The sequence below is a fragment of the Oratosquilla oratoria genome, chromosome 7 (assembly GCF_046742065.1).
Source record: "Oratosquilla oratoria isolate Oo_2021 chromosome 7, ASM4674206v1, whole genome shotgun sequence".
NCBI lineage: Eukaryota > Metazoa > Arthropoda > Malacostraca > Stomatopoda > Squillidae > Oratosquilla > Oratosquilla oratoria.
This window is the reverse complement of record NC_134783.1, coordinates 64,896,488-64,921,487: the sequence shown is the minus strand read 5'-3', so window position 1 is coordinate 64,921,487 and position 25,000 is coordinate 64,896,488. Positions and strand designations below refer to the sequence as shown.

General features: G+C 46.5%; 2 protein-coding genes across 3 annotated transcripts in view; both read right to left on the bottom strand.

The window, feature by feature from the left end:
- LOC143026829 (uncharacterized) overlaps positions 1 to 6,321 on the bottom strand; it is a 7,811-nt gene extending 1,490 nt beyond the window's left edge. Inside the window, exons 1-2 of the mRNA XM_076187607.1 lie at positions 6,242 to 6,321; positions 1 to 750 (exon numbers count right to left, since the gene is read on the bottom strand). The exon at positions 1 to 750 is cut by the window's left edge and continues 646 nt beyond it. Of these exons, the coding sequence (XP_076043722.1) occupies positions 1 to 750; positions 6,242 to 6,244 (753 nt within the window). The 5' untranslated portion in view covers positions 6,245 to 6,321. The remainder of the gene's footprint in view (positions 751 to 6,241) is intronic.
- Positions 6,322 to 10,708: 4,387 nt separating this feature from the next.
- LOC143027193 (uncharacterized) overlaps positions 10,709 to 25,000 on the bottom strand; it is a 20,453-nt gene continuing 6,161 nt past the window's right edge. The window contains exon 2 of one of the 2 annotated variants that reach the window (XM_076188360.1): positions 10,709 to 21,294. In XM_076188360.1, the coding sequence (XP_076044475.1) occupies positions 12,967 to 21,294 (8,328 nt within the window). In that variant the 3' untranslated portion in view covers positions 10,709 to 12,966. The remainder of the gene's footprint in view (positions 21,295 to 25,000) is intronic. The other variant, XM_076188361.1, reaches the window with a different exon arrangement.

Below are 25,000 nucleotides of genomic sequence, written 5' to 3'. Positions count from 1 at the left end.
CTGAAGCTGCTGATGGATATTTTGAATGTGCCCCTTAGTATTCTGAAAATCCAGATCGGTATTTTCAAGATACTGATCGGTATTCCATTGATACAGATCGGTATTCTGAATATGCTGCTGATCCGTATTCCAAAGCTGCTGATCGCTTTTATGAAAAAGATTATCGGCGTTTTGAAGATGCTGATCGCTATTTTGAAGATGCTGATCGGAATTCAACAGGTATTGATCAGAATTCTGAACATAACGATTGCAACTCAGAAAACTCTGATCAGGATCCTTGAAATTAGGACTGTGAATTTTAAATTGCTCATCTTGATTCTCAGGAAACTGATCGTAGTGTTGTAAATGTTGATAGGGGTTTTGAAGATACTTGGTATTCTGAAACTTATTGTATGGATTCCGAACTTGGTGATAACAATTCTTAGAGCAACAAGTCTTACAAAAACGATTGCGATTGCGAGATCGACCATCAGATTTCTGACGAAGGGGCGTGGTATTCATAAGCTGATTGTGAAACTTGAAAGGACGACCATGAGGTTGAGAATACAGATCAGGATACTGGAGATATCGATCGTTGTAATGTATCACAGACTCCTGAAGATCAACGAACCCCTCCTCTGTGTTTTCTGGGATATTTTTCGAAAACCACTGCTGGAGATTCGTTTCTTGCAGGTGCTCACTGAAGACTAATTCAGGGGCGTGAAGATCCCAATCAATTGAACTCGAGTCCACGTCAACAGCTGCCATGACCTGAGCGTTGAGACAGGGAAAAGTTAACTTTTGTATTTAGATTACATAGAATAATTCCTTATTGCATTAGATAAATCGGGGTGGCAAGGGGATGGGGGAGGAGGGAGGGAGCGAGGGGGTGAAGGTGGGTGAGGGGGTCGGAGATGAGCTTGCCGGAGGGAGAGGAGTGATATCGGGGGCGAGTGACATAGGAAAGGCGAAGGATGTCGGGGGCCGAGGGGTGTCACGGGGCAAGGGATGTCAGAGGGCGAGGAATTTCGAGAGGGGCGAGGGATGTCGAGGGGTGACGGATATTGGGGAAGCAAAGGGTATTGGAAGGTGAGAGATATCGGGATCCGAGGGATGTCAATAGGCCAAAGGATGTTGAGAAGCGAGAGAGAGGCGAGGGATGATGAGGTGCGCGGGGTGTCGGGGGATGAGGGATGTTGGGGGAAGACGGACTCGGGAAGCCGAGTGATGTTGGGAAGCGAGAGATGTTGGTGAGGTGAGGGGTGGTGGGGGCGAGGGATGTCGGGGGCCGAGGGATGCTGGGAAGGCCGAGGGATGCTGGGAAGGCCGAGGGATGCTGGGAAGGCCGAGGGATTCTGGGAAGGCCGAGGGATGCTGGGAAGGCCGAGGGATTCTGGGAAGGCCGAGGGATGCTGGGAAGGCCGAGGGATGCTGGGAAGGCCGAGGGATGCTGGGAAGGCCGAGGGATGCTGGGAAGGCCGAAGGATGCTGGAAAGGCTGAGGGATGTTTGGAAGTGAGATACGTCGGGGAGGCGAAGGATATCGGCAAAGCAAGGGATGTCAGGGGGCAATGGATATCGAGGAGCAAGGGGCGTCGGGGGCCAAGGGGTGGGGGGTCGGAGGCAAAGGGGAAGGGGGAAAGGGAGTATAAGGGGCAAAAAGGTCTGGGGGGCAAGGGGGTCGGGGAAAAGGGGGTTGGGGCAAGGGGGGCAGGGGACAAGGAAGTTGGGGGCGTGGGGATATGGGGGGTCAAGGTGGTCTGGGGGATAAGGGCGCCGAGGGAAAAAGGGACCGGGGGGACAAAGGGAAAGGAGTCGGGACGTAAGAGGACTTGGAGATAGGGTGACCGAGGGAAGAGGGGTTGGGGGTAAGGGAGTCAGGGAAGATGAGGGTTCGGGACAAAGGGGTCGGTGGACAAGAGGGTCAAGGGACAATGGGCTTGAGGGGCAAGGCGGTCGGTGGGACAAGGGGGACGGGGGGCAAAGGGTCGGTGGGACAGGGGGTCAGGGTAGGGGGGAAGGGTCGGTGTGACAGTGGGGTCGGGGGAACTGGGGGCCGGGGGTTGGTGGGACAAGGGGGACGGGGGGCAAAGGGTCGGTGGGACAGGGGGTCGGGGGGGAAAGGTAGGTGTGACAGAGGGTCGGTGGGGGGGAGACAAAGGGTCGGTAGAACTGGGGGTCGGGGGAGCAAAGGGTCGGTGGGACAGGGGGTCGAGGGGGCAAAGGGTCGGTGGGATAGGGGGTCGGGGACAAAGGGTCGGTGGGACAAGAGGAACGGGGGGCAAAGGGTCGGTGGGACAAGAGGAACGGGGGGCAAAGGGTCGGTGGGACAAGGGGGTTGGGGGGCAAAGGGTCGGTGGGACAGAGGGTCGGGGGGGGGGGCAAAGGGTCGGTAGAACTGGGGGTCGGGGGGCAAAGGATCGGTGGGACATGGGGGTCAGGGGGCAAAGGGTCGGTGGGACAAGGGGGGCAGGGGGGCAAAGGGTCGGTGGGACAAGGAAGGGGGGCAAAGGGTCGGTGGGACAAGGAAGGGGGGCAAAGGGTCGGTGGGACAGGGGGTCGGTGGGGGCAAAGGGTCGGTGGGACTTGGAGTCAGGTAGGGGGCAAAGTGTCGGTAGGACAGAGGGTCGGGGGGGAAAGGGTCGGGGGGGTAAGGGTCGGTGGGACAGGGGGCAAAGGGTCGGTGGGACAGGGGGTCGGGGGGGCAAAGGGTCGGTGGGACAGGGGATCGGGAGCGCAAAGGGTCGGTGGGACAAGGGGTCGGGGACAAAGGGTCGGTGGGACAAGGGGGACGGGGGGTGGGCAAAGGGTCGGTGCGACAGAGGAACGGGGGGGCAAAGGGTCGGTGAGACAAGAGGGACGGGGGGCAAAGGGTCGGTGGGACAGAGGGTCGAGGGGAAAGGGTCGGTGTGACAGAGGGTCGGAAGGGGAGCAAAGGGTCGGTGGGACAGAGGAACGGAGGGGGCAAAGGGTCGGTGGGACAGAGGAACGGGGGGGGGGAAAGGGTCGGTGGGACAAGGGGGGCAAAGGGTCGGTGGGACAGGGGGTCGGGGGGCAAAGGGTCGGTGGGACAGGGGGTTGGGGGGCCAAAGGGTCGGTGGGACAGAGGAACGGGGGGGGGGGCAAAGGGTCGGTGCGACAAGGGAGGGGGACGGGGGCAAAGGGTCGGTGGGACAGGGGGTCGGGGGGGCAAAGGGTCGGTGGGACTGGGGGTCGGGGAGGGGGCAAAGGGTCGGTAGGACAGAGAGTATGGGGGAAAGGGTCGAGGGGGGAAAGGGACGAGGGGGGGATGGGACGAGGGGGGGATGGGTCGAGGGGGGGAAGGGTCGGTGGGATAGGGGGTCGGGGGGCAAAGGGTCGGTGGGACAAGTAGGACGGGGGGCAAAGGGTCGGTGGGACAGGGGGTCGGGGGGGCAAAGGGTCGGTGGGACAGTGGGTCGGGGACAAAGGGTAGGTGGGACAAGTGGGACGGGGGGCAAAGGGTCGATGGGACAGAGGAACGGTGGGGGGCAAAGGGTCGGTGGGACAGAGGGTCGGTGGGACAGAGGGTCGGTAGAAATGGGGTTCGGGGGGCAAAGGGTCGGTGGGACATGGGGGTCGGGGGGCAAAGGGTCGGTGGTACAGGGGGTCGGGGACAAAGGGTCGGTGGGACATGGGGGACGGGGGGAGCGAAGGGTCGGTGGGACAGAGGAACGGGGGGGCAAAGGGTCGGTGGGACAAGGGGGACGGGGGGCAAAGGGTCGGTGGGACAAGGGCGACGGGGGGCAAAGGGTCGCTGTGACAGAGGATCGGGGGGGGGGTTAAAGGGTCCGAAGAACTGGGGTCGGGGGGCAAAGGGTCGGTGGGACAAGGGCGACGGGGGGCAAAGGGTCGCTGTGACAGAGGATCGGGGGGGGGGTTAAAGGGTCGGTAGAACTGGGGTCGGGGGGCAAAGGATCGATGGGACATAGGGGTCGGGGGGCAAAGGGTCGGTGGGACAAGGGGGGCAAAGGGTCGGTGGGACATGGGAACGGAGGGGGGGCAAAGGGTCGGTGGGAGAGGGGAACGGGGGGGCAAAGGGTCGGTGGGACAGGGGAACGGGTGGGGGCAAAGGGTCGGTGGGACAAGGAAGGGGGATGGGGCAAAGGGAAGGTGGGACAAGAGGGAAGGGGGGCAAAGAGTCGGCGGGATATGGGGGTCGGGGGGGCAAAGGGTCGGTTGGACTAGGTGGACGGGGGCAAAGGGTCGGTGGGACAGGGGAACGGGTGGGGCAAATGGTCGGTGGGATAAGGAAGTGGGACGGGGGGCAAAGGGTCGGTGGGACAATAGGGACGGGGGGCAAAGAGTCGGTGGATTATGGGGGTCGGGGGGCAAAGGGTCGGTTGGACAAGGTGGACGGGGGGGGCAAAGGGTCTAGGTGACAGGGGGTCGGAGGAGCAAAGGGTCGGTGGGACAGGGGGTCGGGGGGCCGAGGATCGAAAGAGTTGGATGCTGTGGAGATGGTGGGATTTGGGTCGAGAGACAAGGAAGTCGTGGGCAAGGTAGTCTCCGAACAAGGGGACTGGGGACAAGGGGGTCGGTGGACAAGAGGATCGAGGGACAAGGGGGTTAGGTAGCAATGGGGTCTGGAGGGCAAGGGGATCGGTGGGACAGTGGGTGGGGGGTAAGGGGATGGGGGTAAGGGGATGGGGGACAAGGGGATCTGGAGACAAGTGGGTCAGGGGAGAAATGGGTAGGAAAACAAGGGGGTTGGGGGACAAGGGGGTCGGGGAACAAGGGAGTTGAGGGACTGGGGAGTTGGGGCACAAGGAGGTCCAGGGACAAGGGATTTGAGGGGTTAGGGGATCAGGGGGCAAAAGGGTCTTGGAGGGCAAGGGGATCGGGGGGCAAAGGGGTCGGGGTCGGGGGGCAAATGGGTCGGGGGGCAAATGGGTCGGGGGATCAGGGGGCAAAAGGGTCATTGGAGGGGGATCGGGGGGAAAGAGCCGGGGGGTGTCTAGGGGTCGAAGGACAAAAGGATCGATGGGGCAAGGGGGCCGGGGGTTCAGGGGTTGTAAAGGGACAGGGATGTCAGGGGGCGACAGGGTCAGGGATCGAGAGGGTTGGATACTATTGAGCTGATGTGGTCGGGGGCGATATGGTTTGGGGTTTTGGTGTGGGCGAGAAATTCGTGGGGAAGGGGTTGGTGGTTCGATGGATGCCGGGGAGCAAGGGACGTCAGGGTGGGGAGGGGGTAATGGAGAGTAGGGAGTCTGGGGGAGGAACGGATCGGAGGGCGAACAAGTCGGGGTGCGAGGGGTGTTGGGGGGGGGACAATGAGGTCGGGGTTCGAGGGGTACTGAGGAAGAGGGGTGTCGGGGTGTACTCAAACATAAGTTACATCACAACAAAATACACCCCCTACAAGATGGTCATACCATCACGTGTACATGGACGGGAAATGATTCTGATACGTGTGACTCCCAAGATAGAAAAAACGATCGGGGTAGGTGCCCGATATCGTTGTGTACTGAGTGTTCTCCCACTCCAAATGACGTCACCACGCAACATATTTTCAAAACGGTGCAACAGAGCTGAAATTCATGTTTTTTCAAGCTATGAAACCCCTCTACACCCCGCAGTCTGATCGGATGCCAAAACCAGCTATCAACATCCCTGACAACGACGATTCTATTGACCTCTAGAATTACAGGTACCTCATTACTAAATGCAGTTTAGGTTAGACGAAATTATCATACTTTTATTTCCTCCACCTCCGCATATATCAAGACAAAGATGGCGCCTCAAGCAGTCGTTGTGGATCCGTTCGTCATTGTATCGCTTTAGCAATTTTTTCTGTTATTGATTTCCGCCAAGAAAAACCTATAACACATTGATGTACTATAATTTACAAAGTTGATTTTCAATTTCCTATTGTTAAATCACGTAGGTGTGCACATCTAAAATTTTATCGTTTAAGATTTTATTCTGTTTAGGAAACGATACTGGATGTTTAGGTTAACTAATTTTTCTTATTACGATGATCCCCTTCTTATAGGTTTTATTTTGGTTGAATCTATATGGGTTTACTTACCTCTAGAAATGACAATGTCGTAAAGAGGGCTGCTGACCTTACAATTAAACAAAGAATAGCGTAGTAAGGTTGGTATGCATTCCCTAATGACCTTTAGAAGTTGTGTATAATTAATTCTGATACCTGCAAAACCATTACTATGGAATGGAAGACATAAACTATGCCAGTACCCTGGATTGCTGAACACGAAAGGTGGTTAAAGAACACTTACCATTCTCGTCAAATTTAGCTTTAAGTTCGCGGCCGAAGTTGAGACCGTTTCACTAATGAGAATAACAAACAAATGGCGTGTGAAAGGTACGCAAGGCGCAGTTCTACTTTCCAAACTGTCCACATTCTTTATATAATTTATGTATGCCTCGTATTTACTTTCCAGTTTTTTTATGTTTGAATTTTTATTTAATTGTTTTTGTACATCTAAACCGTAAGAGACGAGGAAGTCTCTTGTTGATATACTTTATAATTGTAATTTATTTTATTCCATTTGTAATCTGTACATCGAGAAAATATCCTTATGTCAGCCACAAAACTGTAAACTTTGATGAATTTTCGCTAAAGATATTTGCTAACTTTATACTTTTTGTTATCAGTAATAAAGAATACTACAGCTTGAACGAAAAATATATTGACAAATGAGAATTCATTCTCATTTGTCAATACTACGACTACAGGCACTTACATTTACATACTATGCACATATGGGATAAATTGTAGACCCCCCCCTACACACACACACACACACACACACACTGATCGCTAAACGTCCGAAGTACTCTGCGCCGTCACTCAGGTCATTGTATTTTCTTTCTTTCTTTCTTTTTGGTCAATTGGGAGCATTAATGGTTGGGTTAGATTAGGATAGGTTAAGTTACTATCACAACCATCAATACTCCCAAACCGTAAATTGAGTAAAAAAAAAAAAAAAAATTACCATGACCTGAGTGACGGCGTGTGCCTCAGCATAAATGATGGTGATACTAACTCAATTTAACCTAACCTAACTCAACTTAACCTAACTCAACCTAACCTAACCTACCGATTAATGCTCGCAAACCATAAATTGGGTCCTACTCTCTTTTTGAAACATCCCCCATTCCTCCTCCACTCCTACCTCTACTCCATATTCACCACCTTCCTATATATACATGGACTCGGAAATTTGCCTTACGAAGAGAGGCTTAGGCACCTAAACTTACACTCTCTGGAAAGACGCAGAATGCGGGATGATCTAATAGAAGTGTTCAAGTGGATCAAAGGCTATAACAAGGGTGATGCAAACAAGGTCATCATAATAAAACAACAGGGCAGGACTCGCAGTAATGGGTACAAACTTGATAAATTTAGATTTAAGAAGGAAATAGGCAAGAACTGGTTTACTAATAGGGTGGTCGATGAATGGAATAAACTTAGTAACCATGTAGTAAGTGCTGAAACTATCAGTTGTTTAAAAAAAAACGATTAGACAACTTTATGGATGGGGACGACAGGTGGTGATGGAAACGGAACTGCCTTATGGTCTTTTGCAGTCTCCTTTATTCTTATGTTCTTATGTTCTTATGTTCTCCCACGCTTCCCTCAGCTTCTCTTTGTATACCTGCTCTTTTTCCTGATCATTTTACGTTTACTCTAAGCACCTCTCTATCTTCTACTCTTTTCCTCTTTCTCGAACTATCCTCCACTCTCAACTTAGCTTCCACCAAAAAATTATTTCATATTCTCCCACTCTCTCCCCTAAGAACATGCACATCCAGAACTCTTCCTACTCTTCTCTTTGGTACCACTACATAGTCCATTAATGCCTTATCAACTACCCGTCAATCCACTACCCTCTCCAATGTCTACTTGTAGTAGCTATCATCAATTCTCTAAGCGCATCTCTAAACACTGTTAACTCTCCTCTATGGTTTTTACCTGGCAATCTACAATTCCCAACAACTCCGTCTATTGGTTCATCCTTTCCTGTAGCATTGAGGACTGCCGTACTGCCGTACCTCCTTTGGTTTGGGCAGGAAAAGGGAGAAGAGGTATTATAGGTATAGCGTTTCAGGTATAGTTGTTCAGGATCGGCATGACTGTGTGCATGTGCTTAGCTGTTTCTTGTGAACAGATGCGGGCAGTTTTAGATTACTGGAAAGGGATATATATGTTTTCCCACTTTGTGACGAGTCATTGACTGTTCCATTAATTCTGGGTGGGGGTGGGGTTGTTATTGTTGATAAACTACAGCATTTCCGCTTATATGATTCCTGATCTAATCACCCTGGATCATACTCACCTTCAGGCTTCTCTGACGCTAATGCGTTCCGAATCTCCAAGACAGGAGACTTGTCTCTTAAGACTGATATACTGAGCAGTTCAGGGATGATAGAAGGTGATCTTCGTTGCAGTTTATGAAATAGGTTGGGTTTGAACATGGGTTACACATCATCTATGCAGTGATATCGTTGTCGTCTAATATGTCCAAAGCCATGTCATTTGAAGGAGTGGAATGGATGTGGATAGTGTCTCTTTACTTTGTATATTAAGAAACCTACTGTTAGGTAGCCTGAAACCTGTGGTTGGTTGGAGGTCACTATTGGTATACGTTACTGATCTTTGTGAATTTTATGGTCTTCTTATCGTTATGCTCTCGTTACCTTTGATCACCCTATCATTTTTTTTTTCATTATAATTTCTTCTGTGTGTGGTGTGGGGACTATTCCTACACTAGTGTTAAATGTTTCACGTGTTTTTTTTTCATATATTTTCAAGTTGTTGGGGGGATATCATTTAATGTTTTGTTTAATGTTTCTGGTGCTTTAGAAAAACTATCACATCCTCCTTTATAGTTGACAAGCCAAATTGGTGCTGGAGCTTTTTAATCCATTTCATGTGCTGCTTCATTCCCATTCTGAGAAAAACAATCAAAAGTTTCCTCTTTGAAACTTTTGATGTCATATAACTAACTTTGTAAGGTTAGATTGTTTACGTCATAGCCATTCGACTGCAAGTGATCATTTTCTACCGTTGATCTGTTATTACATACTATATAAGAATCTAACATTTTATGATTTTCTACAATCTTTAGTCGGATTTTTACAGCTTTCATTTTTTTTCTTTTTTCTTTTGTAAACAGTATCACTTCTCCAAAATTCATAGCAAAATCCAGGACGCTGCAAAAAGCACTTTTTGGTTTTCTGAAATACCACTAGCTGATTTACCACCCTGATGTTCCGGTGTATTATCCCCCTGGTGTCCTGGGGTCGTGTTTACAGAGGAGTCTGAAGCCGTATCCTTGTTCAAGCCAGAAATCGTCAACGGTGTTTTCGGGGAGGGGGGGGGTATTCATAGATACGGAGGTAGCAAGCCAAGGTCATTCACCTCTTCCTGCAGGATGTTAGTCCCATGAGGCTCAACATAAGAAGAGGTTCAACGGAGACCATTCCTCTACTAGAAAGGAGTTGCCCTTCCTAGGGTAGGCTTACACTGGTCAATGGGGGTAATGTCCCATTCCACCATCAGCTCTATGCCCTGGCACCCCCAATTACCCGCAAATACGGGGGACTTGGGACCGGATCCCTGGAGCCCGACTCTTAACATACACAGCCCATCCTTGCAACACGCAAACTCATACTACATCAAAGTACTGGGCTATAGGGGGGAGTGGAGTGATTCATTGTGTGGGAGATTTTAGGACCAAGAATTTTGGGTAGTCTAATTCAAGGTCCACTTCGTCTTTGTAAGGGCCAAAAAGTTGGATGCCAGAAGGGCTGTGTAGGCTTGAGAGTGCAGTATCCTTTAACGAGAGCACAGTGGTAGTTTTTGATTGTGGAGCTTGGGCTGTTGACAACGCCTACGGTGACGATTATTACCCTCTGTGGAGAGGGTGGGCAATTGTTTTGATATCCCTATTATTGTAGATTGTTATGTCAACTTTAGAAGAAAAAAATTCCATCAAGAAAGTGTTCCGGGGCGAGGTAGAAGTATAACAGAGGGACTTTGGTTTTTGGGAGGGCTGTAGTTTCCTCCTAGTTGTTTAATATTTATGCCACGACATGGGTGACCTTGGTGGGACGACTCTCCAGCCAAAGTTTATATTAAGGACACTTTTCCCCTTCCCTATGTGAGTTGAGTGGAATGGATCCTAAGCAGGGCTGCTCAGCCATGTAGACTGCTGCCTGTGTCACTTTCTCATCCTTCCTCAAAACAATCATTGGGTCTACACTGCTTGCCGTGTGGATTGTAATTACTGTTATAATTTCTAGAGATGAACATATGCCCCCACCTTTTCCACCATCTCCGCAGGTCTTACTGTTATTAGTTAATGAATGAGGTTATTGTTAGTGAAAGAGGAGATTGGTGACTAAATATAGTATCTGTCAGTCACGGCCTCTTTATTGGTAACTTGCAGGTAGCAGTAGATCCCGAAGAGCACCGCTTGGAGAGGGTGGACTACCAGCTAGTCTTACTTTTCCAGATGTACCCACCTCCCCAAGTCTCGACTTAGGGAGACAAAGTGAAGGGAGTTGCTGTACTTCGAAACTAGATTCATGACATGTATAGGACGACTTCGAGAGTTAACTTTTGCTCCACGTCTTTTATTATTATCATTTTCTATCTACGGCTCAAGGGATATTAGAGTATTTCTTACTATGACAAAAGTATGGACAGGAGACTAAAAAGATCATTAAGATGTACAAATAACCTTTAATGTGAAATATGCATTTTACATTGGTTATTCTAAAATGGTTTAACAGCTTTTACCGAGGTACAGCTAAAACATTATCATTTGTACAAACCATCGTACTTGATGTCAGAAAGTTTAGCACCATTTTCATACAACTGAGGTACATCCTACTCACACGAAATGGGACGTGAGGAACCCCGGTACGGCAAGCCCCGTCTTTTGCGGCAAGCAGATCGTTATTTTTTAGGCCGGTGTTTGGGTCGCCTCCCCGCCTGGCCAGGGCTTTTAGGAACCAACGCAAGAGGCACGCAGTGGGTCCCTGGAATCGAGCTCACGACCACCAGTTTGAGTTCGACACTGTGCCTACTGAGCTACAGCACATGTTCCTGTAGTCAGTGGCAATAAAACAAATAAAACAAGTAAAACTAAAGGTGCTGTGCCTTGACCACTTATATTTGTGACTTTTTCAATACATGGACCTTGCTATTTTTCTCCATCCCTGTCAAATCTGGACTATGACTCGTAAGTAATTTAGGTTAAATAAAGAGATTATTTTCTGATTAAGAGAACATCTACTATCGGGATTTTTGTTAACATAATTTCTACAAAGAAGCTGCACAGTATCCGACTCAATCTCTTAGTTTGTTGGTTACATACTATCTGGTTTATTCAATGTTAAGCAGTCCTTGAAATTTTGCAGTACGACAAAATAATTGTTAGGCAAGACATAAGATCATGACAATCTTAATATCAAACTAAGACAGCTCATTCCGAAGTGATATTGCATGTAATATAGCAACTGTATTTCCTGATATAAGATGTATTGAAACATTAGGCAATGTCGAAACGAGTTGAAAAACTTGAAAAAATTATAACTCGAGTAGATCATCGTTAATAGATTCTAAAAATCATTCGACATTTTGCATTTCATTTAAAAAGTCAATGAATAAAGTGCAAAATTTTTAGAAATGTTTTAAAGATATTCCTAAACACTTTTCAACTTGTTTAAGTCAGGTTATTCAATATCGTGCAGCCATTGAAATCTCGCTATTTGAGTTGATAAATGTAGTAACTTATTCTGAAGTGATATTACATGCAATATTACAACCAAATCTGACAAGATGCAATAAAGCACTAGGCAATGTCGAAATGCATTGAGCAGCTCAATGAATAAATAAATAAATAAATAAATACTTAGATAAATAAATAAATAAAATAAATAAGTAAAAAATAGAAAAAATAAAATATTAGTCTTAGAACTTGTTCGAAATTTGCCTTTCATCTTAAAAGTCAAAGAATAAAAAACAGACTTTAGAAATACTTTTGAATATGTTCTTAAACGAGTTTGAACTTGTTTAATATTAGTTTTCCTCTTGAGCATTTCATCCTCATTCTAACTAATGCATAAATTAAAATTTCTTTCATAGTCATTGTTATAGGTCACTTGTACTTAGGTTTCCCAAATTAGAATTTCAAATACTTTTCGCATGTCAAATATTTTCGTAGTTTTATATCACTGGAAGCAAGAAAAAAAAAGTCACCCATGTCATCTATGTAAACATGTATTAGTACGCCAGTAAATTGAACTTTGGAAGTGTAATTTCATAGACTTTAAAATCTTTAGATTTTGTCGAGCCGTCTTTGGATATTCACAAGCCGCGTGAGATCCATGCAAATTTGTGAAATAAGATGCATACCAGGAACATTAGAAGTGTCTTTTCTGTACGTGGAGTCCTCTGCTTTCAATTGTTTCTTTTCATGCCGAGTCTAAGGAATGATGATCATTGCAGAAAAAAAAGGGTGGAATTAACTTTCTGTCCCGACTCTCGTCTTGTAATGTTCCTGGAAGGTCGTCCATGTTCACCTCTCTCTGTTCCACTGGTTTTCCTTGACCAGGATTCAGGGATGACCCGTCATCCAGGATGTGCCAAGATAAGAGGGAGGAAGGAGGGTGGAGGGGAGTGGAATATATAGGAAATGGAATGGGTGGGAGTGGTTTCTATGCCTTTTTCTTTTTAGCTAGCTCCCGTGTAAGGGGAAAAGCCTTTGGGGTATGTATGTATGTATGTATGTATGTATGTATGTATGTATGTATGTATGTATGTATGTATGTATGTATGTATGTATGTATGTATGTATGTATGTATGTATGTATGTATGTATGTATGTATGTATGTATGTATGTTCTATGGGTGTGGCGTCGTTGTTTTGGACAAGTTCTGGTTGAAAAAAGGCTAGTTTGTTTGGTTGCCAGTTCTTTTTAGGTTCACTTATACCCCTGGTGACCTCTTATCAGCCTTTTTACGAGGCGTTGGCCAAATACCAGATTCGGTTGTACTTCTGATCGGATCTGATTTTTCCAATTCCCTTATTTCCAAAGTAACAAGCCAATTTTCAATATTTTCATATAATAGAGATGGTAATGGCTCCTGAAAAACCGGACGGGGTTTTTGAACACAATTTTGCTCTGTATCAGGTGCAGACCAATTAGAGAAATCTGAACCCTCTGGCAAACTCTTGTTTAGAATTTCGGCATAATTCTCGTATGGATAAGGTTCTCTTTCCCATTTCCATGGATTGTTCCGAGTGTGTGAGAAATAAAAATCATAATCCGAGATGAGCCGGTTCTGAAGAAGATCCTTGCTCTCATTCGTGTTAACCTGGTTTTGAAGCAACAGCTCACAGTCTTTATTATGGACATGATTCCGAGTCGAACAATCCTGTTCATTTGTGTTGACCTGATTCTGAGGGGGAGAGTTCTGCTCGTTTACAATGATCTGATCCTGGGCAGGGGATTCATGCTCATCTGCAAAGACCTGGTTCTGATAGAGGTATTCATACTCATTTGCACTGACCCGAATCAGATGGAAGTATTCACACTTATTTGCATCGACCTGACTCTGATGGGGGTAATCATGCTCATTTGCATTGACCTGACTCTGAAGGGGGTAATCATCCTTATTTGCGCTGATCTGATTCTGATAACGGGATTTATGCTCACTTGAGTTAACCTGGTTCTGAGTGGAGGACTCTAGCTCACCTGTGTTACCCTGGTCCCAAAGGAGGTGCTCACGTTCACTTGCGTTGTCCTGTTTGCAAGGAAGAAATTCATTCAGGTCCTCCACCAGAAGATCACGTGGTAGACAGTTGAATATATCCTGACCAAAGTTGATGGGCTCACTTTGTTTGTGAATAGATGGGTAATCGTATAACTCTCTTAGGCATAGAGGAAGCGTTAGTTTGGGACAACTCTGAAGAAAACGAAGTGCGTTAAGATTAAAAGTCACATTTGGATTGTTCATATCTAAATCAAGATTTTCAAAGTTGTCAGCACTCTTGAAATTGCGTAAATATGAATTTGTAAAACTGTCCGCTTCTTTTCTTGAACCATTCCAATTATTTGTAGAATAGAATGGTACTTTGTTGGGTTCGTGATCCAGGGGCTTTGTAGTAGAAGTTCCACATAGTCCATAACTATCCCACATATCGTTCAGCTCTTCAAGTCGAAAGAACTCTCTGAAATGCTGTGCGGGAATTTCCTCGGGCATTCTCTCCGTCATCCCACCGTGCATCTCCATTGGCACCGCGCCGTGTACCGTCTCGGGTACTGCAATCGGGATCGCGCTGTGCAGTTTCTCATGCATCGTCCCGGCCATCGATCCGGACATCGCCTCGGGCATCGCCTCAGCCACCGCACTAGGCATTGCATTAGCCACCGCACGGGGCATCGCACGGGGCATCGCACGGGGCATCGCACGGGGCATCGCACGGGGCATCGCACCGGGCACCCCACCTGGCACCCCACCTGGCACTACACCGGACACCGCACCGGGATTCGCCATGGGCATCGAGCCGGCCATGGAGCCGGCCATGGAGCCTGCCATCGGCCCGGACATCGGCCCGGACATCGACCCGGACATCGGCCCGGACATCGGCCCGGACATCGGCCCGGACATCGGCCCGGCCATCGGCCCGGCCATCGGCCCGGCCATCGGCCCGGCCATCGGCCCGGCCATCGGCCCGGCCATCGGCCCGGCCATCGGCCCGGACATCGGCCCGGACATCGGCCCGGACATCGAGCCGGACATCGAGCCGGACATCGAGCCGGACATCGAGCCGGACATCGAGCCGGACATCGAGCCGGACATCGAGCCGAACATAGAGCTGGGCATCGAGACGGGCACCGAGCCGGGCAATTCCACGGGCATTGCTCCGGGTACCGCTCCGGGCATTGCTTGGGGCATTGCTTGGGGCATTGATTGGGGCATTGCTTGGGGCATTGCTTGGGGCATTGTTTGGGGAATTGTTCCGGGCATTGCTCCGGCCTCAGGGATCATTCCGGGCATCGTCCCGGGAATTGCTCTAGCCATCGCCTCGGACGTCGTCTTCGGGATTGTTCCGGGTGGCCTCTTCGGGATTGTTCCGGGTGGCCTCTTCTGCATTGCACCGTACATCGCAGAGGACATCGCCCCCGGCATTTTTCCGGGCATCATTACTGGCATATCACCGGGCGTCGTCATCGGCATCGCCCCGGAGGTCGCCATGGGCATCGTCACGGATTCCGTCTTCGGCATCGTCCCGGATGTCGTCTTCTGTATTGCACCGGTATTCGTCTTCGGTATCGCCCCGGACGTCGCCACCGGCATCGCCCCGGACGCAGTCTTCGGCATCGTCCTGGACGTCGCCACCGGCATCGCCCCGGACGCCGTCTTCGGCATCGCCCCGGACGCCGTCTTCGGCATCGCCCCGGACGTCGCCACCGACATCGCCACCGACATCGCCACGGACGCCTTCTTCGGCATCGCCCCGGACGCAGTCTTCGGTATCGCCCCGGACATCGACACCGGCATCGCCCCGGACGTCGCCACCGGCATCACCCCGGGCGTCGTCTTCGGCATCGCCCCGGACATCGACACCGGCATCGCCACGGACGTCGCCACCGGCATCACCCCGGACGTCGCCTCCGACATCGCCCCGGACGTCGCCACCGACATCGCCCCGGACGCCGTCTTCGGCATCGTCCCGGACGTCGCCACCGACATCGCCCCGGACGCCGTCTTCGGCATCGCCCCGGACGTCGCCACCGACATCGCCACCGACATCGCCACGGACGCCTTCCTCGGTATCGCCCCGGACGCAGTCTTCAGCATCGCCCCGGACGTCGCCACCGACATCGCCCCGGACGCCGTCTTCGGTATCGTCCCGGACGTCGCCACCGGCATCACCCCGGACTCCGTCTTCGGTATCGCCCCGGAGGTCGCCACCGGTATCGTCCCGGACGTCGTCTTCGGCATCGCCATCGGCATCGCCTCGGGCGTCGTGCACGTCTTTGCACCGAGCATCACATGGGGCATTGCATCGGGCATTATTCTGGTCATCATCTCGGACCTCTCCTTGAGCTTGGACTTGGGCGTCACTTCCGACATTTTTTCAGACATCTTTTCGGACATCATCCCAACCATCTTAGAGGGATTACCCCGTTGGATCGTCTCTGCCATCACCTTCGGTATTGTCTCATTCGGTACCAACTCCCTGTCTTCAGCTATGGCTACTTCGGGAGATTGCTCAAAAGGCTGAGGAAAATCCCCTATGAGGCACTGGTCTATAAATGAGCTTTTACTAGAAGAGCTATTATGACAGACCGAGGGAATTTTATTCTTATTTCCGTTTTCCCTATCATCTACCGAATTTAGTCCACACTCTGAGGAAGGGAGATTCTGGGCTGAGTTTCTTTGGTACTTTGGTTGGTTTTCATCATGGATTTCTCTTTCATTGCAATCAATTAGAGAAAATTTCTTCACCTGATCTAAAAGGTTCATATGCTCGTACTCTTTCAAATCATTTACATTTTCTTCACCAATTGTTGGTAGATATTGCTTAAAACCTTTATTTGATGCACCAGAAACTGATATTCTATTCTTTGACGTGCCTTCAAAACTAGAGTTGACAAAAAGCTGTGGATCATCTAAATTCACTGAAGGATCTTTGGATTTGGACTCTGACCGGATAAAAATATCATGATCACGGGTTTCCGTGCAAGACGAAGTACTACGAGAGTTGTAAACTTCAATTTTCATTGAAGAACTAGATCTTTCCTTCAAGTCTGAAAGATCATTGTTTCGAGACCAAGGCGAATCAAATGGGTCTGTAAATCCAGATGATAATGGATAGATCAAGGGAAAGTGATTTAGTGATAGTTGGAAAACACTTAAGTGAAAGATGGAATCTGGGCATTCCTGATGACCAGTAGGAAATAACCTATGTGATAAGAGTGTAGGCTTCAGATATATGATCTGAGAAACCAAATGATCGGGAAGGTGTGTCAGCTGTACGAAGATTTTGGAATCTGTGTAATAGGGCTTCTGTGATGAAGTAGTGTTAGCCACAGGAGGAAGCTGTGACATTACTGAGGGTTTAGTGAGACGGAACGTTGACAAGGCTGAGAGTCCGTCAAGAGGGAATAATGTTCCTGAGGGTTTATTAAGAAGAGATGATAGTAACGAGAAAATAAGTGATAACGAAGTTGGTTCGGTGATAAGCAACTGTAACGAGACCGGGGCTTCAGTAACGAAAGACGGCCAAGAGGAGATTGAGGTACTTATGATATCAAATAGAGAGGACGATTGTAACGAAATTAAGTGTGTAAGAAAGGACTTCTGTGACGAGACAGGGTCATAGACAGTAAAATGCAGTACAAAGAGGTCTAAGCAGTTCATAGACTGTAGCCAGTGTTTAAAGTTTAAAGGATTAGGGAGCCTTTCTGAACGTTCTTCGAGTTCATCCTGCTTTGGGGGTGGTGGTTTTTTAATTGGCTCCATTTTGTTTTCTTGTTTTATTTGCTTTTTGGCACCATAAAAGTTAAATTCTTGTTGATAACTACTATCCTTCCGCTCTTGTTTTTCTTTTTGTTCTCGTTTTTGCTTTGACTCCTGCTGCTGATATTGCAACGGCTGAAATTCTTCCTTTATATGAAGATTATCCTTATCAACAACTTTATAAATCGACAGATCCCATACATTCATTTCACAAATGGATAAGTCAGTGCTAAGCTTTACCTCAGGAGTGGACGAATCCTTGCTCGACTTAGATTCAGAAGTTGATGAATATTTACTTGGCCTAGCTTCCGACATGGACAATGTTTTGCAAGTAAAAAAATCTTTGATTGCTTCTGCTTCATAAGTGGTCGAATCACTGAAAAAATCTGCTTTAGAATTGGACGAATCCTTCCTTGATATTGCTTCACATTCGGATGGATTCCTTAAAATTTTCTCGGAATTGGACAAACCCTTGATCAACTTCGTATTTGTGCATGAATCCTTGATGTCTTTTATTTCACAAGCGGATGAATCATGTTGCAGCTCATCCCGGTCTTTCTGCAGATTGCTATCATCCTGCCACAGCTCACCCGGTGGTTGCTGCTGCTGCACATCCAACGACTGCCACTCCTGCACATCCCGCGGCTGCTGCTGAGTCACATCCCGCCACTGCTCCTTCACATCCCTCGACTGCTCCTTCACATCCCTCGACTGCTCCTTCACATCCCTCGACTGCTCCTTCACATCCCTCGACTGCTCCTTCACATCCCTCGACTGCTCCTTCACATCCCTCGACTGCTCCTTCACATCTCGCCACTGCTCCTTCACATCACGTGACTGCTGCCTCACATCTCGCGACTGCTCCTTCACATCCCTCGACTGCTCCTTCACATCCCTCGACTGCTCCTTCACATCTCGCCACTGCTGATTCACATCTCGCCACTGCTGATTCACATCCCTCGACTGCTGCTTCCCATTTCGTGACTGCTCCTTCACATCTCGCCACTGCTGATTCACATCCCTCGACTGCTGCTTCCCATTTCGCGACTGCTCCTTCACATCTCGCCACTGCCCCTTCACATCTCGCCACTGCTCCTTCTCATCTCGCCACTGCTCCTTCACATCTCGCGACTGCTGCTTTACATCTCGCCACTGCTCCTTCACATCTCTCGACTGCTGCTTCCCATTTCGCGACTGCTGCTTCACATCCCTCGACTGCTCCTCCACATCTCGCCACTGGTCCTTCACATCTCGCGACTGCTTCTTCCCATTTTGCGACTGCTCCTTCACATCTCGCGACTGCTGCTTCCCACTTCGCGACTGCTGCTTTCCATCTCGCGACTGCTGCTTCCCACTTCGCGACTGCTGCTTTTCATCTCGCGACTGCCGTTTCCCACTTCGCGACTGCTGTTTCTCATTTCGCGACTGCTGCTTTCCATCTCGCGACTGCTGCTTTCCATCTCGCGACTGCTGCTTCCCATCTCGCGACTGCTGCTTCCCATCTCGCGACTGCTCCTTCCCATCTCGCGACTGCTCCTTCCCATCTCGCGACTGCTGCTTTCCATTTCGCGACTGCTGCTTCTCATCTCGCGACTTCTTCTTCACATCTTGCCACTGCTGATTCACATCCTGCGGCTGCTGACTCATATCCCGTGGTTCCTGCTCCACATTCTCCTCTTCTCGTTGATCCATTTGTTGATCATGTTGATTCTGTTGTTGCTCCTGAACATCTTGCTGCTGCTGTTGACCTCGTCTCTGCTGCTGCTGCTGGTGCTCTTGCTGTTGGAGCTCCTCTTGGGGTTTTTGCTGCCTATGCCGGTGATTACGCTGTTCATGTTGCAGCGATGGAAATTCTTCCACTACAGAAGGATTATTCCTATCAACTTCTACTTTACAAGACGGCAAATCCCATGCACATTCCATTTCACAAGTAGACGAATCCTTGTTAACCTTTACTTTAGAAATGGACGAATCTTTATTAAGGTTTACTTCAGATGTGGACAAATCCTTGCTAGGTTTTGCTTTACATGTGGAAGGATTACTCATACTTTGCTCGGATATGGTTGAATTCCTGGTCAACTTTGCTACATACGTGTACGAATCTTTAATATGGTCCACTTCACAAGTAGGCAAGTTATTTCTCAGCTCTCCTTCATAAATGAGCCGTTTTTCTCCCTCCATTGGTTTGTGCGAGGACAACTTGCTTACTTTTTCTGCACAAGTGGATGAATTTTTATTCTTTTGTGTATAAGTGCATGAATTCTCACTCTGTTTTTCTTCCCGCTTGACAAAATCTTTGTTCGAATTTGCTACATATGATGAATCTTCCGTCTGGTTTTCTCTACGCGTGAGCAAATTCTTGCTCAACTTTGCTGCATATGATGAATCCTTGCACCGCTTTGCTTCAAAAGTTGGATCCTTGATTTGCTGTGCTTCACACGTCGGCAAATCTTTGCTTAACTGTGATTCACTAGTGGTCAAATTTTCACCGGGCTTCGCTTCATCAGCTGGCAAATACTGGCTCATTGTGGCCGCATATGAGGGCATACCCTTTATCAGTTGTGTTGCAGAAGTTGGAAAGCCCTTAGTCAGCTTAGTTTCACTTGAAGATAAATCTTTGATCGGCTCCACTTTACGAGGAGATAAATTTTTGCTCGTCTTTTCTTTATGGGAAGTATTATTTCTTAACTTCACCTCACAAGATGAGGCTTTACTCAACTTTGCTCTACAGGATGTATCCTTGTCCAGATTTTCTTTATGAGAAGACGAATTCTTATTCAACTGTGTTTTGTGAGGGGACAAATCTTCCTTTAACTGTGCTTCATGAGGAGAGGAGTTTTTGTTCATATTTGCTTTACGAGGGGACGAATCCTTGCCTGGCTTTACTTTACGAGGAGACGAATCCTTGTTCATTTTTGTTTTACAAGGAGACAAATCCTTGCTTCGTTTTGCTTTATTAGAAGGATTTTTGTTCATCTTTGATGTAAGAGTGGAACAGCCCTTGTTCAGATTCGCGCTATGTATAGACGAATCCTTGTTCGTCTTTGCTCCAGAAATGGGCGAAACTTTGCCCCCCAGTATTGGTGGGAAAGTGGATAGATCATTGTTCAAATTTTTTGCATAAATGGGCACATCTTTACTCTGTTTTGCTGTACTAGTTGGAAAATCTTGCCGTAACTTTGCTGCATAAGTGAATGGTTCCTTGCTCAATCTTGTTTCACAATTGGAAAGACCCGATCTCAGGCTCGCTCCAATGATAGATACATCCTCATTCAACTTAGTTTCACAAGTAGAGCTATTCTCACTTACCGTTGATAGACAAGTGGGTCTATCTTCAACCAACGTTGCTTCAGTTATATTCTTAGTCAATTTTGCCTTACTAGGGGACATGAGAGACACATTAAGGCACGAATCATTGCATTGCCTTACCTCACACGTGGACAAATACTCATTTTGCCTTGTTTTACAAATCAACGAGTCTGTAATGTTGAGCTTGTCTTCTGCACGTATTGCGCCCGAGTCAAAACCAGCACCATTCTTTTGAGGACTCTGAATTGATTCAGTATCATTTTCTAATTTATCCTGGCAAGACTCACGAGTATTGTCAATTCTTTCCTTTCTATTAACATCAGGGGGTTTCTTATTTTGGGGTACAGCAGATGAGCATTCTGTGAGCTTTTCCTTGTTCTTTCTATCTGTGAGGCGTTCTGATGCTCCATGTCTTTTAGCACTCGAGGACTGGCGTGAGTTTGAATTACCGGTACCAGATATGGTCCGTTTCTTCTGAAAAAGAAAAAGTGATTGTTACTGACGCCCACAAAAGAATAAATTATAATAGAACCTCGGTTCTCGTCCACAATTAGTTCTAAAAATATTCCCGAACCAATTTAGTTGAAGACTGAAACAAGTTCGCTGATCTGCTGAATTCAGCTTTATCAGGGTGATATGGTTTCCACAGAAATTTGAATCCACCTAGTTTTCCACTTTTCTTTGTTCAGGTTGGCCGAAAACCGATATTTTGGTCGATTACCGGGGCAATACAATCTCGATTTTTTTTTGGCACAGAACCAATTTATTCGACTTGTGAGACGTTCAAGAACCGAGGTTCTACATATACACGATTTCAAATTTTACTTTCACCGTCAATGTCAATAATAGTGAAAATAACAAGTCAAATATACTTTCATTGAAAACAACCCTTTTTTAATATTAGAATTGCAAGGTTAAGATAGTTTGATAAAATTGATATTATGAATATTATATTTTTAAAGTTTCCTCGAACATAAAAGAATACTGCGTACCTACATATAAAAAGAACAAGACCTGGAACACAGAATAACTTTAAATATTGTTCGTGTCAAAAGTCATGTACAATATATGGGCAGTTTTTAGAACATCAAAAAGAAATCTATTACAGAGGAAAATGAATAAGCCTTGTTTATATACATTGCGTGCGTGCGCGTATCTGCATATATCGCCCGCATTTATGTGTATCTTGCATGCATTTATATGTACATTATATGCACACATGTACTATCGCCAGAATTATAACTACTACCGCTGTGTTGCGTCAGACCCGGCTCGGAGAAGTAAAGTCCTTCTTGCCCTCCCCATATAGATATATATATATATATATATATATATATATATATATATATATATATATATATATATATATATATATATATATATATATATATATATATATATATATATATATATATATGCATACATATATATACATCCTATTAAAGAGTTGACACCTTGACGTGGTGGATAGGCTTGAGAATCTTAATGATTACAAAAGCTATGTCGATAGAGAGGAAATATCTGCAGGGTCACCCATATCGAACAGGTTTAGTAAGAAAGATCAAAGAGCAGCTCACACACACAGTCGTAGGACCCACTGCTAACTGGCACGTCCCTGATGGAGTACAGTCATAATGACGGCGTGGACCATTGGGTACCCTATAGATATATAGGGCTTCACCGAATATAATGAACAAGGTGACACCAGAGAAATATCTCACCAGAAACCAGTTAGCATGGAGGTAAGATTACTGCCAAAATCTCTTCATAGAGTAATGAAAAGCGCAACTATAACAAAACCGGGCACTCGTGTTGGGTCATCGTCTCCTAAAGGTCCAACCGCATTGCCTTGTGTGCTTACGGGCAGTGTTCCACCGAATGTGAGTAAGCACTGTCCAAGAAGATCCAAGTCTAGGACATTAAACAACATGAAGAAAATGAAGATTTATACTTACAACGTAAGAGCCCCCTCAGAGTACCACAGGCTAGAAATTTTAATGAATATCTAGACAACAATTGGGACATTGTAGGACTGAACGAAATTCGAAGAGCGGAAGAAAAGATAATACAATTACAAGATGATCACCACCTATTCTACTATAGAGATAAGGACAAAGAAAGATCTAGTGGAGTAAGATTCTTGATAAACCGAGACAAATGGAGTAGGATTCCTGATAAACCTAGAGAAGTTTAGTAGTTTATCAGACAGGGTAGCTTGGATTATGATTAGGCTGTGTAAAAGGTACACTCTAAAAATAGTTCAGGTTTATGCACCAACTTCACAGAGTTCAGGGGATGAAATTGAGTCCTATGATGATTTAAGTCAGGTAATGGATCAAGAAAAAAGTAAGTACAAATTGGTAATAGGCGACTTTAATGCTAAAGTGGGGAAGAAAATGGGAGAAGAGTCATGCATTGGGAAGTTTGGAGCAGGTGAAAGAAATGAGAGGCGAGATGTTAGTCAGTTTTGGAGATAACTACAACATGAGGATAATTAACACTTTCCTCCTAAAGCGCGTAGGTTGTAAATGGACTTGGAGAAGTCCAAATGAAAAAAAGAAAAGAAAAAAAAAGTAGGTTTCCTATTAGGAGAGAAGAGAAAGCGTTAACAAAGTTATGGTCATAAATAAAGTCAACATAGCTAGTGATAATAGAATGGTAGGCCGTACTGCTACATTAACTTTCCGAGCCGAGAGAAATAAACTAGTTTTAATAAAGAAAGTAAGCCTTGCAAAGGTCAAGGATAAGAAATTTCAGTCAGAAATTAAAGATAGATTGCTAGTTCTAAGAACTAACGAGGACACCGTCGAAGATATAAATTTGAATTTAGTGAATATCATTAGGGAATCGGCAGAGAAAATGGAAAGTACAAAAAATTAGAGAAAACCAATACTCCAAAGCTACAAATGACCCAATCAAAAGGAGAGGGACCATGCAGATTAAAAGCAGGAAAGACGAAATAGAGTAGAACTAAAGCTTAAAAAAAAAAAAAATCAGAAAAAAGAAAGAGAAACATGGATGACATAGAGGAAACTATTCGGAGGGGTAAAAGTATTAAAGGGGCCGAGCGCAGACAGCAAATGGTGCGTTTGTAAGATAGAAATGAGGATCATTAAACGCAGACACAGAATGGTAAAAAGAGAAGAATTTTTCCAAGAGTTTTACTCGAAGACCGTAGTTGAGTCAGTAAATTCATCTGTGGACCTTAGTAGTGTACCAGAGATTACAAAGAAGTAGAATTTGCTCTAAAATATGAAACTGGGAAAAGCACCTGGGGAAGATGGTATATCAATAGATCTTTTGAAAGACGCAAGGAAAGAAGTTCATATTAAGTTCTCAGTTGTACACCCAATGCATACGTCAAAACAAGAGTTCCTGAATCCTGGTGTAATGCTATAGTGATTTTTCTTCATAAAAAAGAAGACCAGAAGGACCTTGGTAGATACCGACCGATTAACTTGCTATCAAATGTACATAAAGTATTCTCCAAGATCCTTACAAATAGACGTAGTCAAGTTTTAGATGGAAACTAACCGAGAGAACAGTCAGGCTTTAGAAGCGGGTATTCGACTCTAGATCACGTGCAGGCGATGAACCAACTAATCGAGAAAACGACAGAGTACAATATACCTCTATGCTTAGTTTTTGTAGATTATGAGAAGGCCTTTGACTCGGTAGAACAAATAGTAATACTAAACTCGCTATGCAAACAGGGAACAAAGGAACAGATCGTGAAGGATCTAGAAAGGATGTATGCGAAAGGTACCGCTGTAATTGGACTACATAAAGAAACAGAAAAGATCAAAATCGAGAAAGGAGTACGGCAAAGAGATACGATTTCACCCAAGTTACTTGCAGCTTGCTTGGAAGAGAATTTCAGAAAGTGGAGTTGGGAAGAGAAAGGTTTGAAGATTAATGGCAAATAATTTGAACCACCTAAGAATTGCGGATGACATTATTCTTATTTCAGAAAAAGCAGAAGATTTTCAAGATATGCCAAGTGATCTGAACAAGGAAAGTATCAAAATAGGCTTGAAAATGAATAAGAGTAACACCAAAGTATTTTTCAACACGAAAGTTCAAAGTAAAGAGATTATAATAGATGGTGAGAGGCTTGAACTTGAAGAGTATAATTATTTAGGCCAGATGGTGAAAGTGACCAAAGATTATGATAATGAAA